The 15626-nt window shown below is 46.5% G+C and overlaps 1 protein-coding gene across 1 annotated transcript in view; it reads left to right on the plus strand.

Annotated features, from left to right (window-relative positions):
- The window catches only part of NHERF1 (NHERF family PDZ scaffold protein 1), a 59881-nt gene that overhangs the window by 24615 nt on the left and 19640 nt on the right, over nt 1-15626 (plus strand). The window contains exon 2 of the mRNA XM_077924169.1: nt 15309-15470. Within this exon, the coding sequence (XP_077780295.1) occupies nt 15309-15470 (162 nt within the window). The remainder of the gene's footprint in view (nt 1-15308; nt 15471-15626) is intronic.

Here is a 15626-nt window from a genome sequence, read left to right on the forward strand (position 1 = left end):
ATTGTAGGGTTGGAAGGGACCACAAGGGTCATCTAGTCCAACCCCCTGCAATGTGGGAATCTCTTTCCCCAATGTGTGGCTTGAACCCACAACCCTTAGATTAAAGAGTATTGTGTTCTATTGACTGAGCTGTTTTAGTTTTCACAATAATGTAGTTAAATTTCTGTACTAAAAGCATTGCAGAGTCTGTGCCAAGAAATACATATTCTGTAACTGGAATAAATGCTGGAAATCTAAATGCATCTGCATGCAGTTACATAGAATCATAGAATCATAGAGTTGGAAGAGACCACAAGGGCCATCGAGTCCAACCCCCTGCCAAGCAGGAAACACCATCAGAGCACTCCTGACATATGGTTGTCAAGCCTCTGCTTAAAGACCTCCAAAGAAGGAGACTCCACCACACTCCTTGGCAGCAAATTCCACTGTCGAACAGCTCTTACTGTCAGGAAGTTCTTCCTAATGTTTAGGTGGAATCTTCTTTCTTGTAGTTTGGATCCATTGCTCCGTGTCCGCTTCTCTGGAGCAGCAGAAAACAACCTTTCTCCCTCCTCTATATGACATCCTTTTATATATTTGAACATGGCTATCATATCACCCCTTAACCTCCTCTTCTCCAGGCTAAACATGCCCAGCTCCCTTAGCCGTTCCTCATAAGGCATCGTTTCCAGGCCTTTGACCATTTTGGTTGCCCTCCTCTGGACACGTTCCAGTTTGTCAGTGTCCTTCTTGAACTGTGGTGCCCAGAACTGGACACAGTACTCCAGGTGAGGTCTGACCAGAGCAGAATACAGTGGCACTATTACTTCCCTTGATCTAGATGCTATACTCCTATTGATGCAGCCCAGAATTGCATTGGCTTTTTTAGCTGTCGCGTCACACATAATTAGCATGCTTTATGCTTCCACATTTAAAAAATAAATAAATCAAAATATCACTCTTGAGTCAGTGCACAGCCTAGGAGGAGAGGCAGTTTAGGGGCTTCATTTCTCTTGATTAGGTTTTTTTTCCTTCCCCTGTGCTAAATACTATCCTCTTGACATGGTAGAGTTGCAACCTTTACATTTCCGTATGTTTTTTAACGTCAGAGCCCCAGCATGGATGCAGCCTGAAACATCTCCCTTTGTTCCCTATTGTGGTCTCTGTGTAACTGATCCCCAGTTCTACACAATGAAAGTGATACTTCCACATAAGCGCTTTCCTGAGCCTGCTTACATGATAAGGAGTCCCAGGGTCATCAGAGAGGCTAGGTAACTGAGAGTTATCTCAAATCGAAGGCTTCACCTCTGATTGTGTGTTTACAAAGAGGGCACATTCTGACATGAACATACAATTGAGAGGATAAGCTGGCCTGCCATTAACACCTTCTGACATGTGTGCTTGGCCAGCCATCATCAGCCCAGTGCTAGATGGCTATTTCCCACAGGAACCTATTCTGACTCTGTCAATATACATGATGGAAAATGTAAAATGGCGGCTTGAGTCATTGCTTCCTTGGATTCATCTGTGAATTCTTTACATTTGGATAAAGCAAGGTGACTGCTGTCTTTTTCGACTGCTCTCCTTGGACAGATGTTGCAGCTCTTTGATCCTTCAGAAGAAGCCAGTCTCTTGTATCTGTTCCTCCTGTTTGTCTGCCTTTTCCCTCCTTATCTCATGCGCAGCCACCTGTGGGAAGCCATACAGCAGATTTGAGCAGCTCAATTCCCATTAACAAAAGTAGTTCTCCTTGCATTGGGTGTTTGCAAAGCTTGGCACGGGTCCCAGGGTGGTTGAATAAACAATTTAAGCTGGAGCAGGTTAGTTCTTACTTTCTGATCAAGGACACGAAATGTATGAGGGTGTGAGAGGTAGGTTTCCATTGTCTTAATTCAGCATGTTCTGTATAAATAACATCTCATTGGGCTTATTCGCCTGAGCTGTGTTCACAGGGTGTGTTAAAGCTGCACTAGCAAGGTTAGATTCTTGGTTTAGTATGTACTTACACAGTAAATTATGAAAGCTGCAGGTTTGAGAGGCCTAGCTTTAAAATATCTGTGGCCCCTGTGCTTCCCAATCCTGGTGCTTATTCATAGAAGCATAGAATTGTAGAGTTAGAAGGGACCCTGAGGATCATCTAGTCCAACCCCCTCTTGGGCTTGCCGATCAGAAGGTTGGCGGTTCAAATCCCCGAGACAGAGTGAGCTCCCGTTGCTCTGTCCCTAGCAGTTTGAAAGCACACCAGTGCAAGTAGATAAACAGGTACCGCTGTGGCAAGAAAGTAAACAGCGTTTCTGTTTTCCATCATGGTGTCCCATTGTGCCAGAAGCGGTTTAGTCATGCTAGCCAAATGACCCAGAAAGCTGTCTGTGGACAAACACTGGCTCCCTCGGCCTGAAAACGAGATGAGTGCCACAACCCCATAGTCGCCTTTGACTGGACTTAACCGTCCAGGTTAAACAATTCTGTTATTAATTTCAGTTACCCCTGATAAACACAGCAGAATAAATCAGTTTTTGGATTAAACCCCAAAAGGCACAGAGACTGCTGAGATGTTTGGGCAGGGTTTTGGGGGCGGGGGGCGGGGAAGGCTGGTTACAGAGGAAACACTAACATCTTGAAAGCAGGAACATCTGGCTTGGCAACGAAGTGGAGCTTTTGAATGTTGAGCTCCCTCCCCATGCTCTGAAGTTATTGTCGCTATTGAAGACTGAAGGTGGAGTTAGGCCCGAGGCCTGAAACTAAGCCAGCCTGCCTGAATCCCTCTCTCAAAAGTCACGTGACTGCACAGCAGAGAGAACGGAGTCCTTGTGCTGGAGATCCCGTTTTCTGTAAGGACTTGTCTGGCTCAGCCATTCTCTTGTCCCTTTGCATCACTCAAGAGAGCTGCGTTATCCTAGTGAGATTAGTGCCACAAGGCGAGGAGCCAACACCGTTTCCCTCAGAGCGTTGTTTTATTGAGCTTGTGCATTCTGCAACGTGTTCTCGACACAACATAATGGTGCATTTAAGGTGGGTTCGTTCTGCTTTCTTAGTTCTGCTATGCTTTTCCCCCAGTGCTGCTCCATTAGAGGGCTCAACAATGTATGTAGCTCAACAAAAGTGAGATGAGAAATACTCAGAACATTTGTGGTGTGGGGAAAAAGTTGCAGGATTTCAGCAGAAGAAATGCCCTGACAGGAAATGAAGCAGTGTGACAACCCCAGAACATTTGCAGGTGCAAATAGTATTGAAAAAGGGATTGCTTATGACTCGTCTGATAGCATAATGAGTACAACTCATTAATGAACAATAGAAAGGAGGGGTTGTAGGAGGTTACCATCCTGGCAGGGGATTGTGATAGTCTAAACAACCTATATGCCATTCGAGGAAGAACTATCCTAGATAAGCCTTGCTGTGACGCAAGCAAACAATTGAGATGTGTGCTCCGTGCATTTAACCTGTGTGCTTGAGCAGCCGGGAGTATGCATGAGGACAGAAACACTAAACGATTCTGGGTCTTGATAGTAGGTGGTTTCGAGCCAGGCGAAGCCATGTCTAGCCACTCTGGACAGTAGTGATTAATACTCTGGTCTTTCAATAAGTTATTGGGGTGGCTTTCAATAAAATATTGAAGTACAATACAACAATGTAATATCCTAAAAAGCACTGTAAAGAAATATTTACAAGCCAAAATGGACTGTCAGGGGATCCACAGGATAACCGTTTCACAGAAGAAAAGCTGACAATGCTCAGAACCCCTCGCTGCAAAAAACAGACAAAATACCTATGAAACAAATAAAGCACACAGAAATACCAGACCCTCCACTACGAAACAATCAAAAATATCCCTCTCAGTGTTTTTTAACTGAGAGTAGCAGGTGTCCTTTGTGGGTGTCAGAGGGGGGTGTCTGCTGGAACCCTGGGTGTCACATTGGGGAATCCTAGGCATGGGGTTTCCTAGAATGAAGGAAAGGTTCTTGTGCATGAAATGTTAGTGCTTATCTAGATTTAAAATAGCCTTTCAACCGTCTGAATTGTGCCTTGACTAGCAACGATGACTATTTTGGCTTAAAATCCTTGTCAAAGATCAGCCTTGTCAGCAAGGTCTCTCTTGGAGAGCTCAATTTTTCCAAAGAAGCCCTTTAATCAAAAGTCAATATGTACCCGGAATTAAAAAGGGAAGAACAGAAGACGAAGTGGACTCTGCAGTGGAAGGTCAAGTGGGTCATCCCTTCTTTGGGTGACGTGTTGCAAAACATTCTAGGAAAGCAGGAGGGGTAGCAGCACCCAGCAAATGGAGATCAAATGAAAGGAAACCCAGATAAGAGAGAAGTACTGTTGGCTCGCCAGGAATTTTGCCTAGTATCAAAAAGTGGTATTCATTCTACTTTGGATGGGGCTGTACTGCCCTCGTAGGAGCAAGTGTGCAGCTTGGCCCATACACTTGGACCCTGGTGGTTTTTATCAGCTTTGGTTGATTCAACAACTTAGTTCTTTCTTGAAGACATGCTTAGCATTAGTTATCTATGTTTTGTTTACTCCCAGACTAGACTTATGCAATGTGTTCTTCGTGAGGCTGCCTTTTAAACACTTTTCGGAAGTGTAAAGGTAAAGGGAACCCTGACCATTAGGTCCAGTCGTGCCCGACTCTGGGGTTGCGGCGCTCATCTCGCTTTATTGGCCGAGGGAGCCGGCGTACAGCTTCCGGGTCATGTGGCCAGCATGACTAAGCCGCTTCTGGCGAACCAGAGCAGCGCACGGAAACGTCGTTTACCTTCCCGCCAGAGCGGTACCTATTTATCTACTTGCACTTTGACGTGCTTTCGAACTGCTAGGTTGGCAGGAGCAGGGACCAAGCAACAGGAGCTCACCCCATCGCAGGGATTAGAACCGCCGACCTTCTGATCGGCAAGTCCTAGGCTCTGTGGTTTAAAATATGGAAGCCCGATTTGTTCCAGCTTCATTTGCTTACCTGTCCATTTCTGGGCTTAATTTATATGGAAGGTTTGGCCTTTAAATCTTTAAATGGTCTTGGGTATGGTTACCTAAAGCACCACCTGCCCCCATAGCAACCTGCCCGGGCTTTCAGATCAGCTTTGCCATCCTAGTTTGCTGTGCCATTGTCCTTGCATGGCCAAGCAAGTGGTTATCAGAGACAAAGGGCTGCTTTGTGGGCTGCACCAAGGCTTTGGAACACCTTCTCTGTGTGGATTACAGCAAACGCTAAAAAATCAGCCAGTGTCGAACGTGTTGGGAACAGTGTTAGAAATTAGCCAGGCACCAAGCGCATTTTGCAACTGGCATAGGTCCAGTTGCAACCACTTGGGAGATTTCTGGGTGCCAGGCTGGTGACTGGGGAAAGCAAAATGTCGCTTAGAGAAGGATCTGGAATAATTTCCCAGTAGCTTGTATTTGTTTTACAATCGTACCTCTACTTACGTATCCCTCTGGATACGGAATCTTTGGGTTACGGCCATGGCAAACCCGGAAGTGTATACTTCCGGGTTTTGCTGCACGCGCATGTGCAGAAGCGCTCAATCGCACCGTGTGCATGCGCAGAAGCGCACCTCTATTTACGTTATTTTTGGGGTGCGAACGGACCCCTGGAACAAATTAATCTCATATCCATAGGGTCCACTGTATTCTGGATTGTTTTATTCAGTGTTTTAATGTGTTGTAAACTGCTTTGAGATTTGTTCTTTAAAATATAAAGCAGTACAGAAATGAAATTATTCTTATTCTTAATAATACTAATACTAATATTTCAACCGGGGGTGGGGATGACACCTAGATATTCCGTTGTGGCAACCATAAGCTAGGTTTAAGGTGCCATTTGGCGATTAGATTACATATCTGAGGTACTAACACTGGTTAGCAATTGAGTCTCTGGAACATAACCAGGCATAATAGGTTTTGATTGTTTCACTTTTGGTGTAGCTGTGGTGATTGTCTGCCCTTACTGTTCTGCAGAACTAGGACAATTCTATTAACATGTCAGTAAGCTTTGAGTCAGAAGCTGGGCAGTTTCTTTCTTCGGTTTTTCCATAGAAACTTGATAATTAAAGCCGACGCCCTGTAAAAATTCTGTTTGAAATTCAGCTGTGTGTATGGTCTCTGCCCATGGCCTGACATTTGTATGTGGGCCCTGCACGAGCAATGCTGAAGGCTTGTGCATCAGTGCTGAAACTTGCAGTAGAGTGCATTAGAAAGCATTATGGAACTTGTGGCTTTGTGTAATCGGTGATGGACAGGATGCAGGCAGCCTCATCAGTGCCAGATGGCAACCGCAAACCCAGTGGTTGCAAGAATTGGCCCTTTTGCTATTCTGCTGTCACTGGCAGCCAGGAAGTTAAGTGGGCAGGTATGATTACCATAGTGTTCTGCACTGAGGCTGCTGATAGCCTGCTCACTGGCGGAAGCTGCCTTCCCACCTCTCTTTAGCAAGTAACCACAATGCAAGTTTATGTTGCTTTCCTTCCTTTAATAAATTAAACTTTGTGTGTGCTGGCAGGCACATTCCTGCCCAAATAGTTCTTCATGCTAACAGTGCAAGAATTGTGCAGAGAGGCTAACTTTTGTCCACAGCCCCTGTACCCAGGAGTAAGTCTCACTGACTTCAGTGGTGACTCATGGATAGGATTGTGCTGCCTGTGCCATGCAGTGCTTGGGTGTAAGAGGGGAACAGAGCAGGTTGGACGGAGCCTAGCCTAGCCATAAGGCACAGCCGTGAGCTAGGGAAAGTTAACTGTGCATTGCTCTCCTTAACATTCTTCCACTGAAGAAACTTTGGGTGGAGGTGGGATACTGAGTTTGGCAAGTCTCCACCCCCGTTATTAACAAAATGGCATTGCACAAGTCTAATAGTGACATTTAAAAATACTTTGTTTGCTTGCTTGTTTGTTTCAAAGGGATGTTTAATCTGCAGGTAAAGGTAAAGGGATCCCTGACCGTTAGGTCCAGTCGCAGACGACTCTGGGGTTGCGGCACTCATCTCGCTTTACTGGCCGAGGGAGACAGCATACAGCTTCCGGGTCATGTGGCCAGCATGACTAACCGCTTCTGGCGAACCAGAGCAGCTCACGGAAACGCCATTTACCTTCCCACTGGAGTGGTGCCTATTTATCTACTTGCACTTTGACGTGCTTTTGAACTGCTAGGTGGGCAGGAGCTGGGACTGTCGCGGGGATTCGAACCGCCAACCTTCTGATTGGCAAGCCCTAGGCTCTGTGGTTTAACCCACAGCGCCACCCACATCTGCAGGTACTGGCTGCTAAATGCTGTATCTGAAATTCCGACTAAGCATCAAGAAGAACTTTTTGACAGTAAGAACTGTTTGACAGTGGAGCAGACTTCCACAAGAGGTGGCAGATTCTCTTTCCTTGTAGGTTTCAAAGCAGAAGTTGGATGGCCACCTGTCACGTATGATCTAGTTGAGATTCCTGCATTGCAGAGCGTTGGACTAGATGACTCTCGGGGTTTCTTCCAACCCTTCACTTCTATGATTCTGTGGGTTACGGGGGCAGGAGATGCTGCCTCCCAAGATCAAAGGTAGCATACCCTGCTGAACTTTGCATCCTTAGGTCTTGCTTCTTTCCATCCCTTTCATTCCATCTGATTCCAGAGTCCTCAATAAATTGCATGGTAGTGAATGCAAGTCAACCATTTGGGTCACTATTCTGCTTGTAACCAAGTCTGACTGGGGGTTATGGGACAGCAACCCACAATGAAGATCAGGCTGAAAGCTCTGCACAAAGCTGTTTTTCTGGTTTAATGTGTTTAGCCTTAGAAGTTTCAGTCTGAAGCTGCCCAGAGTTTCTTGTGCTAGCTGGCTCATGGATGGTTTTGGCTTGGATAACCCAGCTCCAGATGCCCCATGCCTGCAAGTGCTGGCGACTGCCTGCTTTCCTTCACCATAAAACAATGGCTCCAAAGCAGTAAATGGAGACTAAACAGAGCCAGGTTCAAGCTGTAAACATTCCTCCCTGTGGCCCAGTGTCATCCTTCAGTTTTTCCATTAGCACTGCTTTTAGCGATTGCTCACCTTTGCATTCCCATGCAAATTGAGATCATGTGCAATTTGTAGTTGCGCTGTCAGGGGAGTGACTTCCTAAGTGCTTGGGGTTTTATATATAAATACTTGAGGCTTGTACAAAATGGCACAGAGCTGGAAAAAGTTGGGGAGGTGATTGATGGCCCCTGTGTCAAGCAGAGTAATGGCTGTCTTCTTGCTGAAAACCAGTGGCGTACATTTAAATCCCAACTTGCAAAGGCATGTTCTATGTGTGGAACACTATTACACTCTGCTTCGCCCTTCGGAAGCACAGAGCCCAGGGCTTGCAAAGCCACAGTGTTTCCCAACAGCCGAGCTGGCTGCTGGGCGTTTGGGAAGCGCCATGCAAAGTTGCATTGCAAAGGCCAAGCACAGCTATTGCTTTCATGAAAAGAAAAGCAAAACTTGGGATTCCCAAAGCAACAAGGCAGATGATCCGTTTCCCAGAAGACTTTTAGCAAAGCCACTTGGATTTTCCTCACTTGGAAAATCAGAGGCCTACATAACCCAGATGAGAATTAACTGGTTCTGTTGTAAATAACTACACACAAGAGTAGAGCTGTAGCTCAGAGATAGAGCACATGCATTGCATACAGAAGGGATCTGTTTCAACCCCTGGCGTCTCTTTTCTGAAACTTTGGAGAGCTGCTGCCAGTCAGTGCGGACCAGCCTTCCTTAACTGGTTGCCCTGCAGGTGTTGCTGGACTCAAACTCCTACCAGCATGGCTAATGGTCAGTTAAGTTGGGAGCTGTAGTCCCAACAGCATGTGGGGGGTTGGGGAAGGCTAAAGTAAATGATGCAGATCTAGGTGGACCATTGTTCTGTATGCACCCAGTACCTTGAAACACCCAAATCACATTCTGGCCCTAAAAGAATTCTAGGTGCTGTAGTTTGTTACGGGTTGCTGAGAATTGTGACTCAGGGGTAAACTACACTTCCCATAAATCTTTGATGGGAAAAGCATATGCTTAGGAATGTGTTTTCAAAGCTGCAGGGTATACACAGCAGTGGAATGCCTTATTCAGTTCAAGCATGTTAAAACAAAAGAGATTGTCTTGGCATTTGCAGATGAAACGGATCATCTGCCTTGTTGCTTTGGGAATCCCCAGTTTTGCTTTTCTTTTCATGAAAGCAAGAGCTGTGCTTGGCTTTTGCAATGCAACTTTGCATGGCGCTTCCCAGATGCCCAGCAGCCAGCTCGGCTGTTGGGAAACACTGTGGCTTTGCAAGCCCTGGGCTCTGTGCTTCCCAAGGGCCAAGCAGAGTGCAATACAGTGGTGCCCCGCAAGACGAATGCCTCGCAAGACGAAAAACTCGCTAGACGAAAGGGTTTTCCGTTTTTTGAGTCGTTCCGCAAGACGAATTTCCCTATGGGCTTGCTTCGCAAGACAAAACGTCTTGCGAGTTCTTGCGAGTTTGTTTCCTTTTTCTTAAAGCCGCTAAGCCGTTAATAGCCGCTAAGCCGCTAATATTCGCTAAGCCGCTAATAGCCGTGCTTCGCAAGACGAAAAAACCGCAAGACGAAGAGACTCGCGGAACAGATTAATTTCGTCTTGCGAGGCACCACTGTAGTGTTCCACACAGAGAGCTCTATTCTGCAGATGCTCCAGCTATTTCTCTACCTGCCTGAAGCTAGCATCACATACGACATCAAGTTTGGGGCAACTGCCTGTGGTTTTGAAGAAGCTGCGCCACGGGCCATCTTGGAGATCTGTGCTGAGACAAATTTGGGCTGGGGGCTCCTCGCCCCTGCTCTAAGCACTGCAATACATTGTTTGCATTGGATTTACTTTAATATGAGGCAATGTTGGGTCCATGTTTGGATTATTTTGCGTGCTTTGCTCTGAGATACCAGACTGTAAATAAAAGGGGAACTTCGGTTGACAGAATTATTTGTGTGCATGTTCACATTGGTACCCTTAGGCACAAATTTGCACACTGTTTTGCCCTTGGTCTCTTAGAGCCAACCTACCCACTATATAGAATTGGGTAGCAGAATTCTGGAAAGCTGTTGGTGTAGGTGGGGGAATAATATTCAGAGCCCTGTTTTGTTTTTGTGAGGCGGTGGTGGTGCTATTTCAGAGGAGGAATGTTTCAGGAGTGTGTGTATTTATCGGCATGTCCCTGCTTTTGTGGGGTTTTGTACTGTACACATGTCTGTGCTAGCAGGACACGGTGCACCTGGGAGTAGGTATCGTAAAGGAACTGCCTGCCAATTCTTTATAAAAACCTTCAGGCCTTTCCTTATGGCCATGCCAAAAAGCTGCAATTGGTTGCATAGCTAAAGTTCTTGCTATAACTAGCATAGACAGAATGTGGCACAGAACACATTTTCTTAAACGCAAAAATCTGTGGGGGGTTTTCCTCTGGAATTTCTTCCCAAATGCATTGGAGCTAAATGGAGATGAGGTGCTTTTCTTATTGGCTAGTTTTCTCTTCCCCCTGCGATGGTGAGAAACGGAGTTAAGGAAGTGGTAGAGGGCAGAACATGAGAATGTCTTGAGTGCAGAAGCAAGGGAAGGAGGGTGCCAGCTGCACCGACAGCCATGTGTTTTGTGCATGGGGCGAAGGGCTGGAGGCGTACAGGCAAGGGAAGTGCTTGGTTCAGCTGCCAAACCGTTCCCTTAATTTAGCTAAACTTCAAAAAAGGTACACAGTAGAAATGAAAGTGTATTTTTTTCCAACTGAGCTGCTAGAAAGTTGTCTCTGGTTTCTGAGCTGGGTAGTTGTAATGAGTGATGTTGAAAAGGGGGGAGGAATGCAGGAGGAGAGAGATAGAAGGCTCATTCCTTTTTATTGGAAACCATAGACTAAACAAATGCATGGTAACAATTCTGCATTGTGTGCAAGTTGTACTCCACAATCTAGTCCTGGGAAATATGGAGAAAAGAGGCTTCTGAACTCATTCCTGATGAGCTTGCGTTCAGGGAGGAGGAGGAGGAGGAGAGTTATGAGAAGAATGTCTTCTTTTTTTTAAGGAGCTGCAAGGGAGGTGGGATTAGGGGTTTCTTTCACAGCCATAACTGAAAACAGTAAAGCTGTTTGATATCCAGTGCCCAAATTCTCATTGCAAGGGCCATTTTAAACAGGGCTGTTTCTTGCATAGGAGGGCACTTCAGATCTTTCTGTTGGCAGAGTTCTTGCAACAGAAAAAGTATGCCGGGGGCATGTTTGAGGAAAATGGCTTGAGAGCCAGCGTGGTGTAGTGGTTAAGAGCAGTGTACTCGTAATCTGGTGAACCGGGTTCGCTTCCCCGCTCCTCCACATGCAGCTGTTGGGTGACCTTGGGCTAGTCACACTTTTTTGAAGTCTCTCAGCCCCACTCACCTCACAGAGTGTTTGTTGTGGGGGAGGAAGGGAAAGGAGATGTTTGCAGCTTTGAGACTCCTTAAGGGGAGTGAAAGGTGGGATATCAAGTCTAAACTCTTCTTCTTCTTCTTCTTCTTCTTCTTCTTCTTCTTCTTCTTCTTCTTCTTCTTCTTCTTGAAATACATCTTGATAGAATGCTGGTTCCACAGCCTTCAGGCCTTTTTAGCAGAACTAGTTCCCAGAGATCAATCCAGAGATGTCCATCATTCTTGAGGGCTGTCCAAATATCCCCCAAGCCATGCCTCTTGCCAACAAGTCTGGATGATAGCAATAGAAAGGTCTGTCTGGGATGTGTAAAGTGAAGGCAATCCCCTGCTTTCCTTGCCACTTTGATTTCTGCAGAAGGGAAAATTGTGGGAGGTGGTGGAATCTTGTAGAAAAGCCCGCTCTTGAGTAGGCCTGGGTGATAGAGCAATATATCGCCCAGAATCGCTATGAGGGGTTAACTGCAATGGTGGTTTCACTCAGCGGTATATCACTGGTGAAACCACCGCCACTCCTGAGTCCCTCCAGCACCCAGTGCAGAGGGAGAAACAGGCTGCATTGGTGAGGCGCCGATACAGCTTGTTCCTTCCTCCGTGTCTTTAAAATGCTTGGCCGAGGAGAGCGCAGCGGCCCTTGCCTCAGCCAAGCAGTTTTACAGAGCCCCGAACTCTGCACACAAGCCATCGGCGGGGTGGGGGCGCCGTTAAACTGCTCCCGCTCCCCAGCTGAGGAAGCCCTGTTTCTTCTTCAGCTAGTGTGCAAGTGGGAGAAGGATTTGGGCTCCCTCAGCTGGGGGGGGGGGGTGAGGAAACTAAGCGGCCTCTTTCTCCCAGGAGAAGAAGGTCGTTTACCCACCCTCTTCCCCCTGCTGGCAAAGGAGGCCTGCCAATGGAAGCTGTCAGGCTCCATTACAGGGCTCCCTCCATCTTGGGGAGTGGTCTGGCTTGCTCAGCTATTGGGCGGGATCCTCCCCCCCAGCTGAGCAGTGGGCTTGGACGTTGGCCCCGACCTGCAAGGCGCAGGGGTGAGAGAGCCCCAGCTCCCGTGGTGAGAGCTGTAGCAGTTTCACCCAGCGCCTCAAGGGCCAGGACCAATGCAGCTTTTTTCAACATCGTGGTATATCGCCAAACCACAATGTTTGGCTGGTGATACACTGCGATGTTGAAAACCTAATATCACCCAGCCCTGCTCTTGGCTTGCATTAAAAAAGTGCTTGTAACCGGGGGCATTTTATCATATCAAGCTGATTCTTACTCTTATTTAAAGTAACAGCACGTGAGCCATTGGGAATTTAAAAGTGGGGACCCTAGAAGCAAGTGACTGCCAACTAAAATAGCCGGTCTATTGAGACAGGAGTGATGGCATACTGTCTTCTGTGGTCCTTTGAGAAACAAAGGCTTTGATCTCTAGGAGGATTCCACTCACCCCCTTGATGGTTGCCAACGTGGGACCCCCAATACATTCCTCCATCTTTCTGTCTGATGGATGATGTGCAATTCTTGTACTCTGTTTGCTACCCTTGATGGTGTGCTGGTGCAGTGATCTTCTGTTTTCTGTTTATTTGTCCTTACGTCAGACTTCCCAGAACTTTCGCCTTTATGCATTCTGTGATGAAATGTTTTCTTAAGATTTGAACCATAATTGGGAAACGAAGTCAAGCGGGTTCTTTCACTGGAGGAAGGGGGATGACCTGACCCTCCCTTGCCATACTTCCTTTCCCCAAGCCCGCTCATCATAAACAGAGTTCTTCCAGCAGCAGGATCCACAGGGTGCCTCCTTGAGCAGTAAGTTCGCAGGAAAAGTTTGGACGGGGTTAGGAAAGAGACACTGCAGCTCTAAATCATAGCTATAACCCACCCTGCCTCCTTGCATACCAAACAAGCTGTTCTGGCAAATGCAAATCTTAAAACTTAGGGTTTTGTTCAAAACCCCCAGCATGCATCAGAGGCTGTAGTATAATTTGAGGAATGCTTGTGTGTTTCGTCATCTGGCAAGCAATGCATGAGAAGATTCGCTCCCGGCCAAGTCTGTGGAGGACACATGTTTGCCGGGTCAGTGTGCCATCATGGCTAAAGCTTCTGAGACAAGTTCGTGTGCTGTAAATGGCTGAGGAATTGGGTGTTTCAGTACGTGTCAATGTCTATCCTAAGGAGAAAATTCCAAAGGAAAGTCCATCTGCTTATATTCTGTGAATTCCTGGAACAGGCGTGAATAACCAGTGACGGCACTCTAGGTGTTGCTGGACTCTCATTACCTGACCATTGGCCACATCAGCTGGAGCTGATGGAAGTCTTGCAATATCTGGAGGAGTCCACAGGTCCCCCACCCCTCTTTCCTCTTCCAGAGTAAGGGGCAGCAGTTTAAATTGAAGCTTACCCTCAACCTCCTATACCACATTTCTGACATGATGGTCCACATGTGTTTCCCAGCAATGAAAAAAGTCACTTAAAAGTCTCCTCCCACAGTGTATTCAGTATAGAACTTTCACATTCTTAAATCTGATAATGAATAGCAGCATTGGTTTCTTGCTCATATAAAATACCAAAGCGGCATGCAGAAGAAATTCTAACATCAACCTGGAAACTTTTAACGGGAAGAGTTCCTTTCTCTCCTCCCCAGAATGGTCTAGTCTTTCTTTTCTGTTCCTTTGCGTAGGAAGATAATTGTCAGGTTGTTCTAAAATGGTTTCTAACATTGTGTTTTTATGCTGAATCCTGCCCTGGGATCATCGGGTGAAGGCGGGCAATAAATAAACAAAAATATAAGACTAAATATGAGGGTGGGGGTGTCCTCTTTTTCTAGAGCTCCATAACTGGGGGGAAACATTGTACCAGCATGAGCAGTGGAGGAAGATGGGTTTTCCAGTAGCTCATAGGCAGACATAGGAATCAGGTGGTAGATCCACCTAGCTGTTTCCAAAAAAAGATACGTGGCAGTGAGGTGAGCATCTGACATGCTTATTTGATCTTAGGCCAACTGAGAGGCATCACACGAGTTGCAGAAATGGGTGTCCTTTGAGCACACCATATTGAAGAGTGAGGTGACTGAGGGTGGTTGTGGATTCTGCCCTGTATGTCTGCGGGGATATGTTGCAGTTACTGGATGTTCCACTTCCCAAAGAAGCTTCGTCATGGACTTGGCTTCCTTGTTTGAGGAGGGCGAAGTTGTGCCAGCTGCTGGGTGTGCCAGCTCCTCCTCAGTGTGGGCAGTGGCTGTGAATGACGTGTTCTTCCACCACTGCCCAGCTTTCCTATCTCCACTCAAAGAGGAAGCATGGAGGCAGGGTGCCCAACGAGTCAAATAAATGAATAATGGGAGGGTTGGGTGTTCTTCTACCATCTGTTGTTGTGGATATTAAAGTTCCCAGTAAACACTCTTGTTTGGGTTGCTAATCCTTTGTACAAATATATATGGATGTATATGGAGAATGACAGGGTTTCATTATTTAAAGCATTAGCTTTCTTGCTGTTTCGTATGGGTATTCAGCAAAACAGGTCAGTTAAGGGGTGCAGTATTTTTTTAAATTGATTTTTATTAGAGATTTTCTTGCGTTACAAAACAAATAGGGAAAAGTACATCTAGCACCTTCATTTTTCCATTTATAGACTTTTTCACAGCTTGTTTACATTTGGTATGAGACACTATTGCCCTAGATATCATGCAGTTTGGGGGGAGGGGGGAAGAGAGAGTAACATTCCTGGTCTCACTGGTTTCAGTGTGACCCTAGGATACAAAAGCCAGGCTAGCTAGCCAGAGCTGCACTGGTAATTCTCTGCAGACCCAGAGTTATGGATGGCAAGTCACACTTTAAAAATCTGCATTTCTGTCTCCAGGTGGTCCTGGCTATACAATTTGGAAAGAGAGCAATGGAGAAGTTGAGAGTAGGATGGAGAAATGACCACAAACTGCAGTCTCAATGCTTCTTGTGTTTCTCCCCTTTAGAAAGAGTTGCGGCCTCGCCTCTGCCGGATGAAGAAGGGCCCCAATGGATATGGATTCAATCTCCACAGTGACAAGGCCAAGCCGGGCCAGTATGTACGAGCAGTGGATCCAGATTCGCCAGCCGAAGCCTCGGGACTCCTGCCTCAAGACCGCATTATAGAGGTATACGGGGTTGGGTTGAGATGTGCCCAGGCCCCAAACAAGGTCCCTTGTAGTGGTGTGGAAATAAGTCACCTAGCAAACAGACTGGCGTGACTGAAATCCTTGGGGTGACTTCTCACTCCTTTGTGACCTGTAACTATATGGCTCTGTTCAGGT

Source organism: Podarcis muralis, chromosome 2 (genome assembly GCF_964188315.1).
Source record: "Podarcis muralis chromosome 2, rPodMur119.hap1.1, whole genome shotgun sequence".
NCBI classification, from domain to species: Eukaryota; Metazoa; Chordata; class Lepidosauria; order Squamata; family Lacertidae; genus Podarcis; species Podarcis muralis.